The 16,149-nt window shown below is 32.6% G+C and overlaps 12 protein-coding genes across 12 annotated transcripts; 6 read left to right on the plus strand and 6 right to left on the minus strand.

Annotated features, from left to right (window-relative positions):
• Positions 1 to 203: 203 nt before the first annotated feature.
• On the minus strand, positions 204 to 833 carry EIN_057180 (hypothetical protein; the record flags this gene model as incomplete). Its single annotated transcript, XM_004260056.1, has 1 exon — positions 204 to 833. The coding sequence occupies one exon, from the start codon at positions 831 to 833 to the stop codon at positions 204 to 206; it is 630 nt and encodes a 209-aa protein (XP_004260104.1).
• Positions 834 to 1,174: 341 nt separating this feature from the next.
• On the plus strand, positions 1,175 to 2,107 carry EIN_057190 (exodeoxyribonuclease III, putative; the record flags this gene model as incomplete). Its single annotated transcript, XM_004260057.1, has 1 exon — positions 1,175 to 2,107. The coding sequence occupies one exon, from the start codon at positions 1,175 to 1,177 to the stop codon at positions 2,105 to 2,107; it is 933 nt and encodes a 310-aa protein (XP_004260105.1).
• Positions 2,108 to 2,463: 356 nt separating this feature from the next.
• On the plus strand, positions 2,464 to 3,093 carry EIN_057200 (hypothetical protein; the record flags this gene model as incomplete). The annotated part of the gene is made up of 1 exon (XM_004260058.1): positions 2,464 to 3,093. One exon carries the CDS (start codon positions 2,464 to 2,466, stop codon positions 3,091 to 3,093), a length of 630 nt encoding a protein of 209 aa, XP_004260106.1.
• A 139-nt stretch (positions 3,094 to 3,232) lies between these two features.
• Positions 3,233 to 4,150, minus strand: EIN_057210 (hypothetical protein; the record flags this gene model as incomplete). Its single annotated transcript, XM_004260059.1, has 1 exon — positions 3,233 to 4,150. One exon carries the CDS (start codon positions 4,148 to 4,150, stop codon positions 3,233 to 3,235), a length of 918 nt encoding a protein of 305 aa, XP_004260107.1.
• Positions 4,151 to 4,906: 756 nt separating this feature from the next.
• On the plus strand, positions 4,907 to 5,536 carry EIN_057220 (hypothetical protein; the record flags this gene model as incomplete). Its single annotated transcript, XM_004260060.1, has 1 exon — positions 4,907 to 5,536. The coding sequence occupies one exon, from the start codon at positions 4,907 to 4,909 to the stop codon at positions 5,534 to 5,536; it is 630 nt and encodes a 209-aa protein (XP_004260108.1).
• A 67-nt stretch (positions 5,537 to 5,603) lies between these two features.
• On the minus strand, positions 5,604 to 6,125 carry EIN_057230 (hypothetical protein; the record flags this gene model as incomplete). Its single annotated transcript, XM_004260061.1, has 1 exon — positions 5,604 to 6,125. The coding sequence occupies one exon, from the start codon at positions 6,123 to 6,125 to the stop codon at positions 5,604 to 5,606; it is 522 nt and encodes a 173-aa protein (XP_004260109.1).
• Positions 6,126 to 6,870: 745 nt separating this feature from the next.
• EIN_057240 (hypothetical protein) lies at positions 6,871 to 7,371 on the minus strand (the record flags this gene model as incomplete). Its single annotated transcript, XM_004260062.1, has 1 exon — positions 6,871 to 7,371. One exon carries the CDS (start codon positions 7,369 to 7,371, stop codon positions 6,871 to 6,873), a length of 501 nt encoding a protein of 166 aa, XP_004260110.1.
• A 372-nt stretch (positions 7,372 to 7,743) lies between these two features.
• On the plus strand, positions 7,744 to 8,499 carry EIN_057250 (hypothetical protein; the record flags this gene model as incomplete). The annotated part of the gene is made up of 1 exon (XM_004260063.1): positions 7,744 to 8,499. One exon carries the CDS (start codon positions 7,744 to 7,746, stop codon positions 8,497 to 8,499), a length of 756 nt encoding a protein of 251 aa, XP_004260111.1.
• Positions 8,500 to 8,700: 201 nt separating this feature from the next.
• EIN_057260 (hypothetical protein) lies at positions 8,701 to 9,207 on the plus strand (the record flags this gene model as incomplete). The annotated part of the gene is made up of 1 exon (XM_004260064.1): positions 8,701 to 9,207. The coding sequence occupies one exon, from the start codon at positions 8,701 to 8,703 to the stop codon at positions 9,205 to 9,207; it is 507 nt and encodes a 168-aa protein (XP_004260112.1).
• A 454-nt stretch (positions 9,208 to 9,661) lies between these two features.
• EIN_057270 (hypothetical protein) lies at positions 9,662 to 10,423 on the minus strand (the record flags this gene model as incomplete). The annotated part of the gene is made up of 1 exon (XM_004260065.1): positions 9,662 to 10,423. One exon carries the CDS (start codon positions 10,421 to 10,423, stop codon positions 9,662 to 9,664), a length of 762 nt encoding a protein of 253 aa, XP_004260113.1.
• A 504-nt stretch (positions 10,424 to 10,927) lies between these two features.
• Positions 10,928 to 11,969, plus strand: EIN_057280 (serine/threonine protein phosphatase 2A regulatory subunit B', putative; the record flags this gene model as incomplete). Its single annotated transcript, XM_004260066.1, has 2 exons — positions 10,928 to 11,122; positions 11,193 to 11,969. 2 exons carry the CDS (start codon positions 10,928 to 10,930, stop codon positions 11,967 to 11,969), a joined length of 972 nt encoding a protein of 323 aa, XP_004260114.1.
• A 1,462-nt stretch (positions 11,970 to 13,431) lies between these two features.
• EIN_057290 (hypothetical protein) lies at positions 13,432 to 14,172 on the minus strand (the record flags this gene model as incomplete). The annotated part of the gene is made up of 1 exon (XM_004260067.1): positions 13,432 to 14,172. One exon carries the CDS (start codon positions 14,170 to 14,172, stop codon positions 13,432 to 13,434), a length of 741 nt encoding a protein of 246 aa, XP_004260115.1.
• Positions 14,173 to 16,149: the final 1,977 nt, after the last annotated feature.

Genomic DNA, 16,149 nt, shown 5'->3' on the forward strand with positions numbered 1-16,149 from the left:
ATAATAATAACCTTTTTAGTTTATTTAATTTCTCTTCTTTAGTATTTTTTAATATATAAATTATAATATATTATAATTTAATACATTTTAAAATATATATTAATACTATTATTATAGAATAATATAATCTATATATTACAATGATATATTATTATAATATAATAATAATATATTAGAACAATCATTTTAAAACAATTTGAAGATCATGCAAAAGAAAGAGCACCAAAGTTTCTTCTTTTTTTATAGTCGACGCACATCTTGGAGAACGTTATGAACTCCTGGAAGTGCGAGGGAGCAGTCATCGACAAATAAAAACCATTAACACACGAAGAGGCTTTGCTGTAAAGGTCACAAAATCCACCTTGAATTAAATACAGCTCGGAAAACATCTGTTTGTTTACTCGCTGTAAACAACGAGCCAAATTTGGTGCTCGCGTCCCAGAAAATTCGCAATACAAAAACACAGGACTTTGACTTGTAACTTTGTGAGCCCATCGAATCAGACTGTTTTCATTCCACAAATTCAATGAATGAGAAACATGTCCAGCCTCGTATTCGTAAGGAAAGCGACAATCTATAACAACCCCTTCTTTGGATATCTGCTGTTCAAAAGTCTCTATAGAAATAACAGGAAAACCTTTACAAGTTGTTATAAAGGGGAGTTGTGTTGAAATTGCATTGACTGGAGTCACTGAGGCAGAAAGAAACAACTGAGAAGTCCTTAAGACTGAACGCTCGAAAGCACTTGTTGTGACTTCTTCACAGAGTGGAACACTGGTTGAAACACACTTCTCGTCCCACTCGGATACTAAAACGGAAGACATAAGAGACATCGCAGCGAAAGGAAACCCTAGTTCTTTCTCCGCCTTTTTGTGGCAAAATTGTGGCTTTTGAGTTTTTCACCTACGATATTTTTATTGCATTTGTTTTAATGGAAATTTTCAGAGATTAACCGACTCAAAAGTGGGATGTTTGAATTCATTGGGAATAAAAAGATTCAAAATAACATGCCAGTCGACGTTTTTAAACAAATGTTTTATAAATTTGATTATTTGGTTATAACATATGCAATTTATCAAGTGGATATAATTTATATTTTTATATTTATATGAAAATAATGAATGAAACTACAATTGTTTTTAGTTTTTAATAAACTAATTCCTCAATTATAAAGATGAAGAGAAGAGTATGTGTGTGTCAATCTACTCTCAAGACAACACGGAAGAGCATATTGGAGGATAAGCTCTTTGATAAAGAGAAGGACAATGATGCATACTGGACAACACATAACTATACAAAATACAAAGACGAATTTAAAGGCAACGACCCAGAAAAGAAAGAAAACGAGTACAAAATAATGAGTTACAATGTAAATGGCATTAATGCAAGTATTAAGAAGGGGTTGATTGACTTTATAAACACTGAAAAGGCTGATATCGTTTGTTTGCAAGAGACAAAGTTACAACACAAAAATAGAGTTGAAATGCCTGAGTACAAACATCACTATTACAATTACTCAACCAACAAAAAGGGGTATTCGGGTACAGCCGTGCTCAGTAAAATAAAGCCAATAAACGTAACTTATACACTCAACGAAAAGACACACAACGACGGAAGAATCATCACCGTCGAGTTTGACAATTTTTATTTGGTGAACACTTACGTCCAAAACAGTGGGAGGAAGTTAGAGAATTTGGAGAAGCGAGCCAAAGAGTGGGATGTCGATTTAAAGTCACACATCCATCGTCTTTCTTTATCTAAAAAAGTGATTTGGTGTGGTGATATGAATGTTGTGTTACGGTGGTCTGACTTAGCCAAACCTAAAGAGTGGTTGCGGTGTTGTGGGTTCACCAAAGAAGAGAGAAAGGGCACAAGTGATATCTTAGAGTGTGCAAACCTCATAGACCCTTTTGTATCTCTATATCCACATAAAGTGGCATTTTACACGTTCTTTCCTTATGTCGATATAAAAAAGTTGAGTGGGATGCGTGCAGACTATTTCTTTGTTTCAAAAGAGTGTGAAAATTGTGTTACGAAATATTACAAAAGAGATGTTAAGTATTCAGAGTTTGTTATTTGTGAATTGTTATGTATAGTTACTCATTAGAAGCCATCTCCCTATTTTCATTCACTTTAAATATTGAGGAAATATATCTCTTTTACTTCAAGTAAAGTCTTTTGAATTTTTTTAATTAACTATTGATTTTCACTTCTAATTTTATTTTTAATTATAATATAAGTTTGTTAACAGTTTATATAAACTATACTTTGTAGTGTTTTTGTTTTAAATTAAAACTTTTCATTATTTATTAAATGTTATTCTAACTTATTCAAAACATATATTCCTTCCACAAACTATATTATCCATTTAGTTTAAGTAAACTACTTTTTTCATATACTTCATCGTTAAACTTCATGATTCTCTTTCCTTAAAAAGCTAACAAACGAACTTTGAAATACAAAATGCAGAATTTGGAACTGAAAGTCATAGAAGCAAGACAACTTAAAGGAGGTGACTTTTTCGGTCTTTCGAGCGACCCATTTGTCAAAGTCGATTTCAACGGCTCAATCCAACAAACACATGTCGTGAATTACTCTAAGAACCCATACTGGGGAAAGTCCTTTCATTACACAAACGTTCCCTTTGGGTCGCGGATCAAATTTGATGTATGGGACTACGACACTTTCAAATCAAACGACTTTTTGGGTTCGACCACTTATATTGTACAGCCCGGGCAATGTGGACAAGTCGTTGACACGTGGTTAAGCCTCAATCCAAAAGGCGAGTTACACATTCAAATCATTTTTGGTCCAAATACAATACAACAACAAAGCTATTGCCAGCCACAACAATACACAATAGCTCAACCATTGCCACCTCCTCCTATGTGTCAACCTTCATACATTGAACCATCTTATCAACAACAACCAATATACCCAACTTATCAACAACAAATGCCACCACCACCTCCTATGCCCGTCTATCAACCCCAATCCGTTATGGATTCAAGACCAATGTACACCTCTTATCCAATGTCTAATAGCGCATATCCTCCCTCTAATAATCCCTATGGCTTCTATAATCCATTCTAATGTGTTTCTTGTTATTCATTTTATTAACACGATCATTGCTATTTAACATGAGCACATTATATTGACTCTAAATATATATATTATATTATTATATGTATAATTGGAGTGAAAAAACACTCAAAACAAATATAAAAGTCAATCAGTGGAAACCATCGATATTGTCGATGTAATTATCGATGAAGGAATTGAATATTAGAGTCTGGGTAAACTCTTTCATGAAGGGTTTGGCATCTTCGTCACATGTTTCAACGAATGAATTGGAGTCAAATAAAGAAACTTTACCATACTTATCGAGATGTCGAGTTTCGATGAAGTCGTCGAAGTTGGCGACCAGTTGTGAGAGTTGTGAGTGAATTACATTTAAAGAACTTTTTATGATATCTGTGTGAATTTTCATACACTCTAATGTGCTGTGTTTTGGAGACTTCAAGAGGGGTCTAAGCAGAGCGAGGGATTCGAGTATTAAATCACTGTTTGGTAGTAAAGTGATCTTGTCTGTAAATAACTGGGAGAATTGAGTGTCTAAATCATAGAGACAAGAATCTCTTGGGATTTCTGGTGGAAGATCATAACAACCTATCAAGAGTGGAGTTGGGGAATCCATTAAATCATAAATTGACTCTGACAACACACTAATAACAGGGGAAGTGTATTCGAATGGACTCATACACTCAGTTAAGAATGAAAGTGCGCCACTGACTAAACAGCGATTTGCACTCTTGATGAAGACTTTTCGTTGGAGGAACAACGCGGAGAGCATTTCGACGAATTGAGGTAATGAAACGATTCGAAGGAATAAACAACGAGAGAGCGGAATGTTCGAGTTGTTCAATAAAGTATCTGCGGACCAAGATAAATGCACTTCTTTAGTGTAATTGAATGGTAAATTAAAGATAATATTCATATCGTTTTCAAGAGTTAGAATACTTTGTTTGTTGGGAGTGGTAACATACAATTGCTTTGATTCGGGTAGACTTAATAAAGATTCTAAAAAAGAAACTAATAGTTCGTATTGATTGCTTACTGTTATTATCATTGAAATAAATTCATTTTCCATATACTCAAAAGATTCTTTTGAATTGATTGAATTGTGCGGAGTTTGTTGGGTAAGAACTTTTATCCGAAAACAGAGAGCAAAACGCTTCAAATAACTTTTCTGACTCGCTAAAAACAAAGTGAAAAAGTTTGCAACATTTTTGTGACTATTTTCTGCATCGTTTTTTATCTGTTGCAATTCATCTGCGGTTTTTGCTATTCTTTTTGTTATTTTACATCCTTTTGGGAAACAACAGTTACATAGTGTCGGGTAGTCGAGAGTATCTAACTCATTATTCGGGTATTTGTAAATCACATTGGCTTTCCCTTCTGTGACACTTCCAATCACTAAAAACTGCTCGACCATCTTTTCGTTTTTGTCTTTCACGTTATACCCAAGTCGCGAGAAAGTGAGTCGTCTTTCGGCCATATTAATGAAATCTTTCTCTGAAAAATCCGTCATGTTTTCAATCTCTCGTTTTTTAGTTTTGAATTATTTTTATAAAGAATTAAATTTTTATGTTGTGTATTATTATACTTCAAAATACACAAATTGTTCACATCAATAAAAAATTTAATGTTTTTTCTCAATCAATCCATTTTTTTCTTGAACGAAAAACATTTTTAATTATAATATTTATATAATTTAAATATACCATATCAATACTATACTATATTTCAAGTGCTCTTTTATAGTTATTAAATAATATAAGAACAACCATGCAATTTAGAGTCAGAACAAAGACCCTTTTATTTTTCTGTTGTGAATATTTTTGTTATGAAGAACTGTAAAAGAGGAGTCAAGATGTTGTTGTTTCTTTCATTACTAGTATTAGCGTTGTCACGATCGGGGATATGGGGTGGTTTAGATTATCAAGGTTTACGCGTACGGGATTGGGAGAATGGGTTAGAAGAGGCTCGACGACGAGAGATGCCTCTTATGGTGATTTTTCTCAAATCGACGACGATAGATGGAGCCATTCGACACGTTCTCAGTTTCAATCAAGATGATTCGTATATGAAACGAACCAAACAGTTTGTGGTAGTAGTAGCTGATGACACAGATAATGTCTGGAAAGAATACTTTGGGCCCTCCGAAGAGGTTCAAAAGGATTATCCCAAGATCCTCTTTTTCCATTACAATGGTGCCAAATATGATGTTTCTGGTGAGCGACCTACATTCAATTATGAAGATTCCTTTGAATTGACAGACAAGATGGAAGAAGTGTTAGACATGTTTGAAGATGGGGTTATTCCAGAGAAGAAGAATACATTCCCAATTGAGCCAGAAGACACAAACAAGACTGAAATAGAAGAAGAAGAGCCCGTTCGTGAAGATGAAAATGCTCCAACACCAGAAGAGCATGAGAGAATGCATGACGAGGAGATGCGTAAGAAAGAGCTTTGATTATTAAGTTTATAGTATTCAATCCTATTCCATAACACAAGAATAATGAAACAAAGACGTTAATTGATCAGTTATGATATGGGTTGTTCAATGGGTCATAATTAACGAATTGGGAATATCTCGAATATCTCGGGTGGAATCCATAAGACGCGTAGTTATACCCAAGTGGGTATCCATTAGGGAACATACCATATTTCATCCCGGGGAAGATATGATGTCTCCCGTATTGTGTATTTTGTCCCAATGGGATGTCCATACCTCCATACATGCCTAACTTGTTACCATAAAATGAGTAAGGGTTGTATGCATTGAAACTTGGTCTGAACATTGAAGAGTATGAATACGGATTTCCATAAACCGAGTTGTAGACGGGATTGGATAATGGCGAGTACATCGAATCTGAAAGTGGTCCATACTGTCTTGGATACATGTTAAAGTTGCTAGTTGACTGTACTCGAGGCATCTTCACTTGGTTCAAAACATCTGTTACCGTCTTTTTGTATTGTGTAACTGCCTTCTTTTGCGCTTTGGCTTCTTTGTTTGGTTTTGGTGCTGCGAGCGCTGTAACGACAAGGAATAGTAACAACATATTATAGTATGATTTTGTAGTTTCTTTTATTATTTTGAGTTTCACCATCTTGATTTTTGGTGGTATGAATTTACTTCTTGCACGTTTTACTATTTTTATCTTATTAACTATTATATATTAGTTTATCTATAACAATTTGGTATAGTAAAATATGGTAATAAAATGCTAGTAATGCCCCGGATTTTTTGTTTTTTTATTTTTTTTATTTATACATAATAAAATTAATTAGTAATATATTGTATCAAAATTATTGATAAACAAATTAATAAAAATAATTAAAATTTAATTGATATAATAACTATATAATAAAATATTAAGAAAAGAACTATAATATATAATAAAGTGATTTCCTCAACTATGAACGTCATATTGCCTGAACAGCTCTTGAAGCGCCGTGATGACAATGGTCGCCCCAGTTTTTTAGTCAAATTTTGTGGATTACTTCCCAGTGAAAATCGGTGGGTGACGCTTTCTCCGACGTTATGTCCTCGTGATGTGATATCAGAAATTTCAAACACACAAATGTATCGAACGCAACGTGGTCTCAAAGTGATAAAAATACTTTCTCAGACGGTTGTTGAGAATCAAATGTTTTTGTTAGTCCAATGGGATGATGACTCAACTTCATATGTAACACCAGACTTTGTCATTTCGACGAACCCTCTTTTGTTATTGGAGAAGTGTTGTGAAAAGTAAAAAAGTGTTTCTACAAGTTATGTGTTAATTAATTCAGTTGAAGTCTTAATCAATCAAAAAAGTTTTTTAATCCTTTCACACTTTTTATCGACTTTTTAAAGCCAATGACACCCGGCGCACACTTAAGACCAAATAAGTTTTTCACCATCTCCGGCTCTTCTATTGCTGAATAGACTTTGATACGTCGTGTTGTCGTACACATCGTGAGGATGTTTCTTAACGCTTCTATCCCTTCATTCGCCTTTCTATAACTGACAATGACGACATACTTGATTAAGTCCTTTTCAATTGCTCGCATCACAGCATTGAGTCCAAATATCGCGTGGCTCTTAAGCACACGCGCGTGATCCTCCGTACACCCAAAAACACCTTTACCATCGACAACGAGTTTCATATTCGCCAAGTCAGTCAAGATGTTTTGTTCGATGGCACCGTCTTCCATCCCCACTAATGGGCGGGTGTATTTCCTTTTTGTTTGTTTGCTTCGCGCTTTTATTGGCTTTGGTTTTTTTATTTCCATTTTCTCTGATGGTGTCTTGTCGCTCTCCATCACCTCTGGTATTCTAAGTTCATTCAACTACTTTTGGGAAGCAAAATTGTATCGCATTGTTCTTCACCCTAAAAATAAAAGTTCAATAAATAGAAATTAATTCACAATATCACATGAACAAATGTGTATTATTTTTTGGTGTAAATATCTTATTTCAATTTGTTCTCATGTGATATTCAAGTTTAGTAAAACAACTTCAAACCACCACTGAACAACAATTTATTTTAAAATGTTATATAAAAACATCGAACCTATTTTACCATTCTATATAATAAAAACAAGTATTATAATGAGTTGATAAACAATAGTAATTAATACTATTTAATTATTATTATTAATTCTTTTGACAAGTCATTGAACTGAAAAAACACAATGGAAGTGATGAACACACTAATAGGGACTTTTGTCCAGTTTCTGATGGAAAAGCCTTTCACGGTTCCTTTGGATTCAGCTGTCCACGCGACTATAATGAACGGGAAATCAACTTGTTCCAATTTAAAATATATGTCAAAGCATAACTGTTTATACTCTTCACTAACTTTATCACTGGTCAACGCTATTCCTCAAACTCTTTCTCATCAAATATCATCAACACTTGTAAACACAAAAACACGATGCGCAGACAAAGAAGAGATTTCTTTATATAAGAAATTGGCACAAAACGCTCTTGCAACGTCTTTGATGTTTCCATTCACGCGGGCACAACTCCTCGCTGAGACTAACCCATTCTCTGTGGTCCAAGCAAAAGACGTAAATTACATCATACCAAAACCTCTCTACTTTTCAGTCACTCCTTTGTTCTGGAATATAGCGAGAAACAGCACTTTTGTATGTACAGATGCACTGGTGTCAAAATACTTGAAGGGCAAATCCAACGTTGTCAGATTCACAACAACAAGCTTGGTGGGCACGCTTGTGTCTTATCCGTTCGAGGTCGCAATGATTAGATCATTGCACTTGTGCCAAATCCCATCAACGCCATCAAACTTCTTTGTTGGCGTCTCAACCGAACTTTTCAAGAACGTCGCAGTCGCCGCAGTGATGGGTGTATTCAGCGATTACAACGTGATGAAAAAACAAGAAAAACAGCTCTCACGACTTCAACAGTTTCTCAGAACATGGAAATAGTTGGATGATTTTTGCGAATTTAAATTTACAACTTTTGTTTTGAAAGAATTCAAATTAAAATATTAAAGTTTTTATATTTTCGATGATGGGACGTTTTTGACTTGTAAAAACACACCATTTGGTTCAACAAATCAAAAATTGAAAAAATTCGACAAATGAAAAAATCGTTTGGTTTGGGAACTCCATAAAACTCAAAATGTAATGGATGTGAACTCCGTCGAAATTTCGATACCGGCGGACTCGACGGTAGAACAACTAGTGCAGGAAGTGACAAACGAAATGCACAGAAATGGGATGCTTCTCCAGTTCACCGAAATCCCACAACAGTTTGACAAGATCACTGTAAGGGACTTTTTGAGTCGTGGGCTTTCCTTTGTCATCAACGAAACAATCGAAGGAAAAGCCCAGAAAAACATTTCTCCGTTTCCTCAAAAATTAGGAGAAAAGGTTGAAAAAGAAGACAAAGACGATGTTGTCATTTTTCAAACAGCACAAACCGATGCACAAGAAGAAGGTTCAGAAGATTACGGATTCACAGGAACACCAGAGGTCTGGAAGCCCCAACATACCATTCAAAGCGATTCAAAAGCACCAAAACCTCCAGTACTCGTTGCTGGATCAGAAAAACCAAAGGAGGTATTCACGTGTCATAGTTGTAAAATAAAGAAAGCAATTGCATTTCAAGTGCCCAGTCAACAAGCAGCATAAGTTCTGCGAGAGGTGTCTTAAGCGCGACTGTGCGTCACAGTGGTGTTGTCTTGTGTGCAACAATATATGTAAATGTTCAAGGTGCAAGTCCCATTCCAACACAAGCAACCCCGAGCTCTGAATTTTCGTGTTTTCGAGACCCCGTAATATTCTTTCATTCCACCAACTCCTCAATCTCGTTTTGCTAAATAATTTTATAACTTTTTGAATTTTTGTTTTTACTTTTTTGATTATTGCACCCCATTCAATGGGGAATTGTGAAAATGAATGATTCTTATTAATTAAACTATTAAGCAAAATTTGGTGTTTTATAAAACACTGTTTTAATGCAATAAAAACTAGAAGAATATAACGATTAAAAGAACAATAATTTTTCAAGCCGACAAAAAAAGCGTGATTGTGTTGATGGAACGACAGAATGGAAGAGGCGAAAAAATGGAGTAAGTACAATGGGTTATTCACTTTTCATTTGAAAAAAGTTGTTCTCATCATCAGCCGAAATAGTAAAGGGATTGGTCCATGACCTTTTTGGTTTGTCAAATTCCTTGTCCGGACTGATCACTTGCATCAAAAGGGAATCACCGGTAGGTATGTTTGGGGTATCGAGTGGCGGGATATTGTATTTTTTTAAGACACTGTTGGTGATGACAACTGTCTGGTCTCTGCCAAATCGGTCGTCGACTGCTTGTTGAAAGGCCGTACCAATTTCGGTTAACTTTTCCATTGTTAAAATATTGCCATTTGGCATTGTTATTGATGAAATTTTGACAAGCTTCTCTGTAAGTTTCGCTTTCTTGGTTTGTTTGACTGAAAAGGTGAAGCCAGATGCTCGCAAAAGATAGAGAAGTCCGTTGCATATTTGGGCTTCTCGTGTGCGCGTGTACTGTTTGTCATTCATCCCTTCGACACTCAATGCCTTTTCAGACATCACTTCATCCAAAAACTTCTCGTTAAGTTTTGCTATGGAGTTTTGGTCATAGACGACGTTATCAATCACAACATTTTCGGGAAGAAGCATTTTGATTGTTTGTTTTGTTTTTTTCGTCTTTCTGAAACTAATCTGGGCATTTACCTTATTAACCAAAACGTATAGAACGCTGTTGGTCACCACACTCTCCCCATTTCGTGACATTCGCTTTCTGTTACGTAGTGTTTCTGGATCGGTCAATTGTGTTTTGTTTTTACTTAATTGATCGGCTGGTTTTGGTTTTTCCATTATGTTATATTATTTTGAGTTTTGTTTTGTTTGATGCATTTACTTTTTACAAGAAAAAAATGGTTTAAATATAAAAGATTTTGTATTGTTGAATGATGTTAACATCAATGTTTTTTTACAGAATTTTCTAAACAAAATAAATCGTTTTTCATATTTTCATTTTCAAGATCTTTTTCTCATTTTTAATTTTTTTTAAAATGTTTTAACAATTATATTTAAGTTTTGTTTATCGAATAATTTACTATTTATATAATAAATTTTAACATTATCATATTTTACTACAATTATATTAACTGAATTTAGTTATATCACTTCATTCCAATTTATTTAATTAATTATAATTACAATTTACTATTTGTCATTATGAATTGTTAACAATTTCAATTCCAGACATTTTTAAGGAAAAAATTGTATTTTAACAAATTTTTTTAACTGGCAATTAAAATGAATAATAAAGATGAGGGTAAAAAACTTTATTAAACTATTAATTAGAAATTGAATTCAATGGAACCAACACCTCAAACCGTCGTTCCAGAAACTGTCCAAGACACTGTCCCAATAAAAAGAATTAAGCTTCCTTCTGACCTTCCCTTTTGGGAGTCGTCTATTGCTTATAACAGACTTTTCCAGACTCTTCATATTTTAAATGACAGTATTAAAAAAATGGAGTTTGACTCGCCCAAGATAAAGATCACGCCGGTTTGTTATAACACGGACTTTTTAACTTAGAAGTGATATTATTTTGAACAGTAAATTGACTCACTACAAGCACATTACTGAGATGGTTAACCAACTTGGACGGTTGAGTGTCTTCATCGACGAAATTCCCCCCGTCAATTTGGAGAAGAGTAGATATGGCAACATTTCCTTCCGTACTTGGCATCAGCGCATAGAAAAATACAGTTTAGAGACTTTGCATAAAGCATTGTTACCTGAGGAATTCCATTCATTAATTCCGGAGTTCCACGGCTATTTGATGGATGCGTTTGGGTCACCAGTACGTATCGACTATGGTAGTGGACACGAGTTACACTTTTTCTGTTGGATCGTCTTATTTGTGACAATCGGTGTGATCAAAGAAGAGGAATACCCCGCCGTCATTCTCGTCGTGTTCCGAAAGTATTTGTATCTTTGTAGAAAGTTGCAACAAGTCTATCGATTAGAGCCTGCTGGAAGTCATGGGGTCTGGGGAATTGATGATTACCAATTCCTGCCTTTCCTCTTCGGCTCTGCTCAACTCATTAAACATCCATTCCTCAAGCCAGACTCTATATTAGACAAGAGTCTTGTCAACTTATACCAAAACAACGATTTCTATTTTGACTGCATTGCTTATATCTATAAAGTCAAAAATAGAGCCCCTTTCTTCGAGTCTTCCCCAGACTTATTCAACATTTCTGCGGCTGAAAGCTGGGAAAAGATCAATAAGGGGATGTTTACTAAATACCACGCTGAAGTTCTTGACAAGTTTCCAATCGTCCAACATTTCCTTTTTGGTAAGATTCTTCCATTCGAACAACCTAAGAGAGAAGAGCCAAGTAAATAAGTCGTATTTGATTATTGTATTATATATAATAATAATTATATTATAATAATTATATTAATAATTAATAGTACAGCATTACTAAGGTTGTTCAAACAATTGATTACAAGCACTTAAAACCCGATAATAATTATCGGGTCAACAACATCATTTTTGTCCAAATATTAATTCATAACTTTGTTATTTGTATCAATAAAAATGCTTTTTCGTTGCATTCCTCTTTTTAATTTTTTTTCATTTTATTAAAAAAAGAATCAACTTTTATTATTTTTAAATTATAATTATAATAACAGTTTTCACTTTAAATACCAGGTGATAAAATATGTTTTCAATAGTACATAATAAGATAGAGACACTCATCATAATAAATAAAAATTATATGTATTTTTATTTACATGACACATGTAAATATTTAACACTTTTTTGTTGTTCTGGTGTTTGATTACACAACTTTATTACTGGTCAATATTAAAAATTGACTATTATTTGATATAAAGTTGTTATTATCTTGATGTACATGTTACAATCTATCGCCGATACGTGTTGTTAATCCATTTTTAAATATCTTTTTTTATAAAATGCTTGTAACTTACATTACATATACACATCAACTTATTTTAAACATTCATTCTAATTTACATAATGTGTGTTTTTTGTACAAAATCATTTATCATATAATGTTTGGCTTGTTAAACCAAACACAATCCGTTTGTATTATAGACTCGGTATCTTAGTCTGCACGCAAAAATAACATTCAACAACTTCTTTATATCTTTGGTGTTGTCTTTCTAAAATTTTTGTGTTTGTTCTACAATTGTTTTTGTTTATTATCGATTTGATATACTGTCTAACACTTTTTATTAATTATTTATCAAGACCTCCATTATTTTCAACTGTTAATGTTTTTATGTTTTTATCACACCTTATCGAAATATGATATATATGTTAAACGTATAACACATTAAAGTATATAAAAGTTTTCATTATAATACCATTACTTCTAATACCTTTTTATTTCTTATTAGTAAATTTAATCTCATTTAAATACTCTTTTCTAATTTTTAACTATTTTATTATTTAACCTCTTTTTTTAATTTCAAAAATTTGTTTGTCTGTCTGTTTATACAATTACTATTTAAAACAATAATTAATTCATCAAAAAAAGAGATAATTTATTTAAAATTTTATCTTTTCTTAAGGAACTAAACTTGAATAAAACGATAGTTAATAAAAATTAACTATCGTTCGTATTGAAAAATCATCACATTTTATTATTAAGATTAGTAAAAATAATTATATTTATAGTATATTGCTTATTAATAAAATACTATTAAGAAGCGCAAGAATAACGTACAACTGAAATAAATAAATAAATATATGCGTTAGACAAACATATATATGTAGATAGATGTTTTCAAGTATGAAGAAAAGAGATAAATAAAATTAAAATTGGAATTATAGAGCATTAGTAAGGAAGTATTCCATTGTCTTTCATGGGATAATCTCTTGGGTAAATATTTTGCTGGATAGGAGTTGATTGAGGATGTGGAGCGTGTGATAATTTGTTCTTCTTTGCGGACTCGACATATCTATTTTTCTCCAATGGGTCGAGTTTCTTCCACATCTCACTAAGAATAGTTAACACTTCTTTTCCATTGTATTTTGAACTTAATTCTTCGCGATGCTCTTTACAGAATAAGAGATAGGGATGACAATCTTCTTTAATTTTAGCCTCTTTCTTCTTCTTTTTACCAATAGTCTCGTCATCACCTAACATTGTGTTTTCTAAGATGGCAGCTTTATAGAAAAGTCTGGTGACTTCTGCAGTCTCTTTACGCCACCGTTTCTCGGCCTTTTTCTCGGCACGGTCATCATCGTAGTTTCGTTCTCGGATTAATTTGCGAGTCTTCCATCTGATATATATCTCCTGGGCGATCTCTTTCAGGTTCTCTTCACGATGATCACCACGAGGTTTGTGCTCGGTGCGTCGTCGCTTTGGTTCTTTGACAGCATAAGGGTCAACTTTTGGAAAGGAAAGCTCTTTGGGCATCTCGTAGAGTTTCTCGGGCTGCGGGTTACCAATATACCGTACGGGTGCCATTGTCGGATACATCCGGCCATCACCAAGTTGTCCCATCATCGGATTGCCCATATCTTGTGGGCGTAAACCCATGTCGTTACCTCGCGGGATATTACGATCGTCCATTCGTCTCTTTTTTTTAGTGTTTTCCCGCTTCTTTTGGAGAAGTTTCTATCATTTTGGTTATCAAAAAGAGACAAATCCAGAGGCGATGTTAATGGGCGAATTAGGGTTTTCTTTTTCACGTGTTTGTCGCGTTCATTCGGGTTTTTGTATAGTGTGACCTTGCAAAAAATAAAAAATAGTTAATGTATTATAAATGTACTATATTAAGTACTATATTTTTGAGTTCCCGCTTTCGCTTTATTAAATGCGCCTTTATTGATTTGAATTATTCGAATTGCATTTATCGATAAGAAGTGAATGACGTATATTGAGTTTAACATTTATATCAAATTATGTGTGTTTTAAATACGTTTTTGGTATTTTTGTACTCAATAATAACCATTTTTATAAAATTATTATTTTTAATAATAAATGTAAGTCGATTGATATTTAATTGATAATTAAATAATAATTAAATAATAAAATAAATGGCATTTTAGTTCTTTAATCAATGTTATCAATAGACACATTTATTTTTTATAAATTTCTTGTATTTTTTATATATTTTTTGTTTTCCTGTTCGTTTACATATTTTAAAGCCATTTTTGTTGTTTTAACAATGTTTTCAAAAACATTGATTCGTAAAAACATTTTTAATAAATAAAATGTTTATTTTAATATAATTTAATATATTTAAAATTTTATTATTGTATGTTTGTTATAATAAACTATAGTCGGGGGATAAATAGCATAAAAAAGGGACAAAGGTAGTTAATTTTGATAAATATAATTTTGAAACTATAATTTTTAAAAAATCTATTTAAAGGTCAAAATAAACATAAAATTAAAATATTAATTTAAATTATAGTTTTTTAATTTAAAATGATTATAAATTGAAAAATTATAAATTTCTATTTCAAAAATAAACAAAAACACCTCAATTTGTTCACTTAGAGAAATGTGGAAGTCTAAAACGCAGCACTTTTTGTGAATTGTCTGAAACTTGTTTTGTTAAAGGATTTTCCTTTGTTTTTCCTTTGTTTCGTTTCTTTTCTGCTCTTCTTCAACTCCAATTGTTTTAATGTTAAAATGGTCTTTCTCTTTTCCTTTCTCAATGGGAATGGTTCAACAACGAAAGATTGAAAGATTTCAACAAATGATGGATTTTCAGTGATTACCTGACACTTTCAAAAATTGACACTGTTGTTAATTCATTAAACTCTGGCATTTTAACCATATATATCATGAATATATTGAAATACAATTTTTAAACTGGTTTCTTGTATTTGAATTGCTTTTTTATGTTGATTGCCTGTGGTTGTTTCATCAAGGGTTCCTTTCTCTTCTTCTTCCATTGTTTTCAAAGATTGAATAATATCAAAAATAGAAAGTTATGGTTTTCTTTTATTATTTTCAAAGTAGTTAATTGAAAAAACCCTTCTAATACTTTTATGGTTAAAGAAATTATATTTTATAGTTTTTTACTCGAATTAACTACTTCTGTCCCAAATTAACCCCCTTTATCACCCGACTATACATTTAATATTCTTAAAACTATTTTAAATTGTTTTAATGATAATTAAATTTGTAATATATGAAAATTAAAATAAATTACATCATGATCAATTGAATCTTAATGATAATAATAAAGAGTAAATTATTTGATATAGTTTTCACTTTTAACCTGTTTGCTCTATGGAAGGTTTTCTCCAGACCATATCCACGTCATAGCACTAAAATTTAAAGTCACCTTGATAGAATCCTTTCATAATTTCGATCATTTGTTGACATAACAAATTCCTAACTATTTTTTCCCATTTTAATTGCAGTCCCATTTCTTTAATTTTTTGTACACTGTATTTGTTTATAAGGCCACCAGTCGTTATCACGACTGGAACTATTTTAATGTTATTTATATCCCAGCATTTTCTGAGTTTTTCCCGAAGTTCCATATATTTTTTGATTTTTCCAAAAAACGCAAGGCTCAAATTTTTGTTA

This window comes from Entamoeba invadens (assembly GCF_000330505.1).
Source record: "Entamoeba invadens IP1 unplaced genomic scaffold scaff_1105074726711, whole genome shotgun sequence".
In the NCBI taxonomy this organism is placed as follows: domain Eukaryota; phylum Evosea; order Mastigamoebida; family Endamoebidae; genus Entamoeba; species Entamoeba invadens.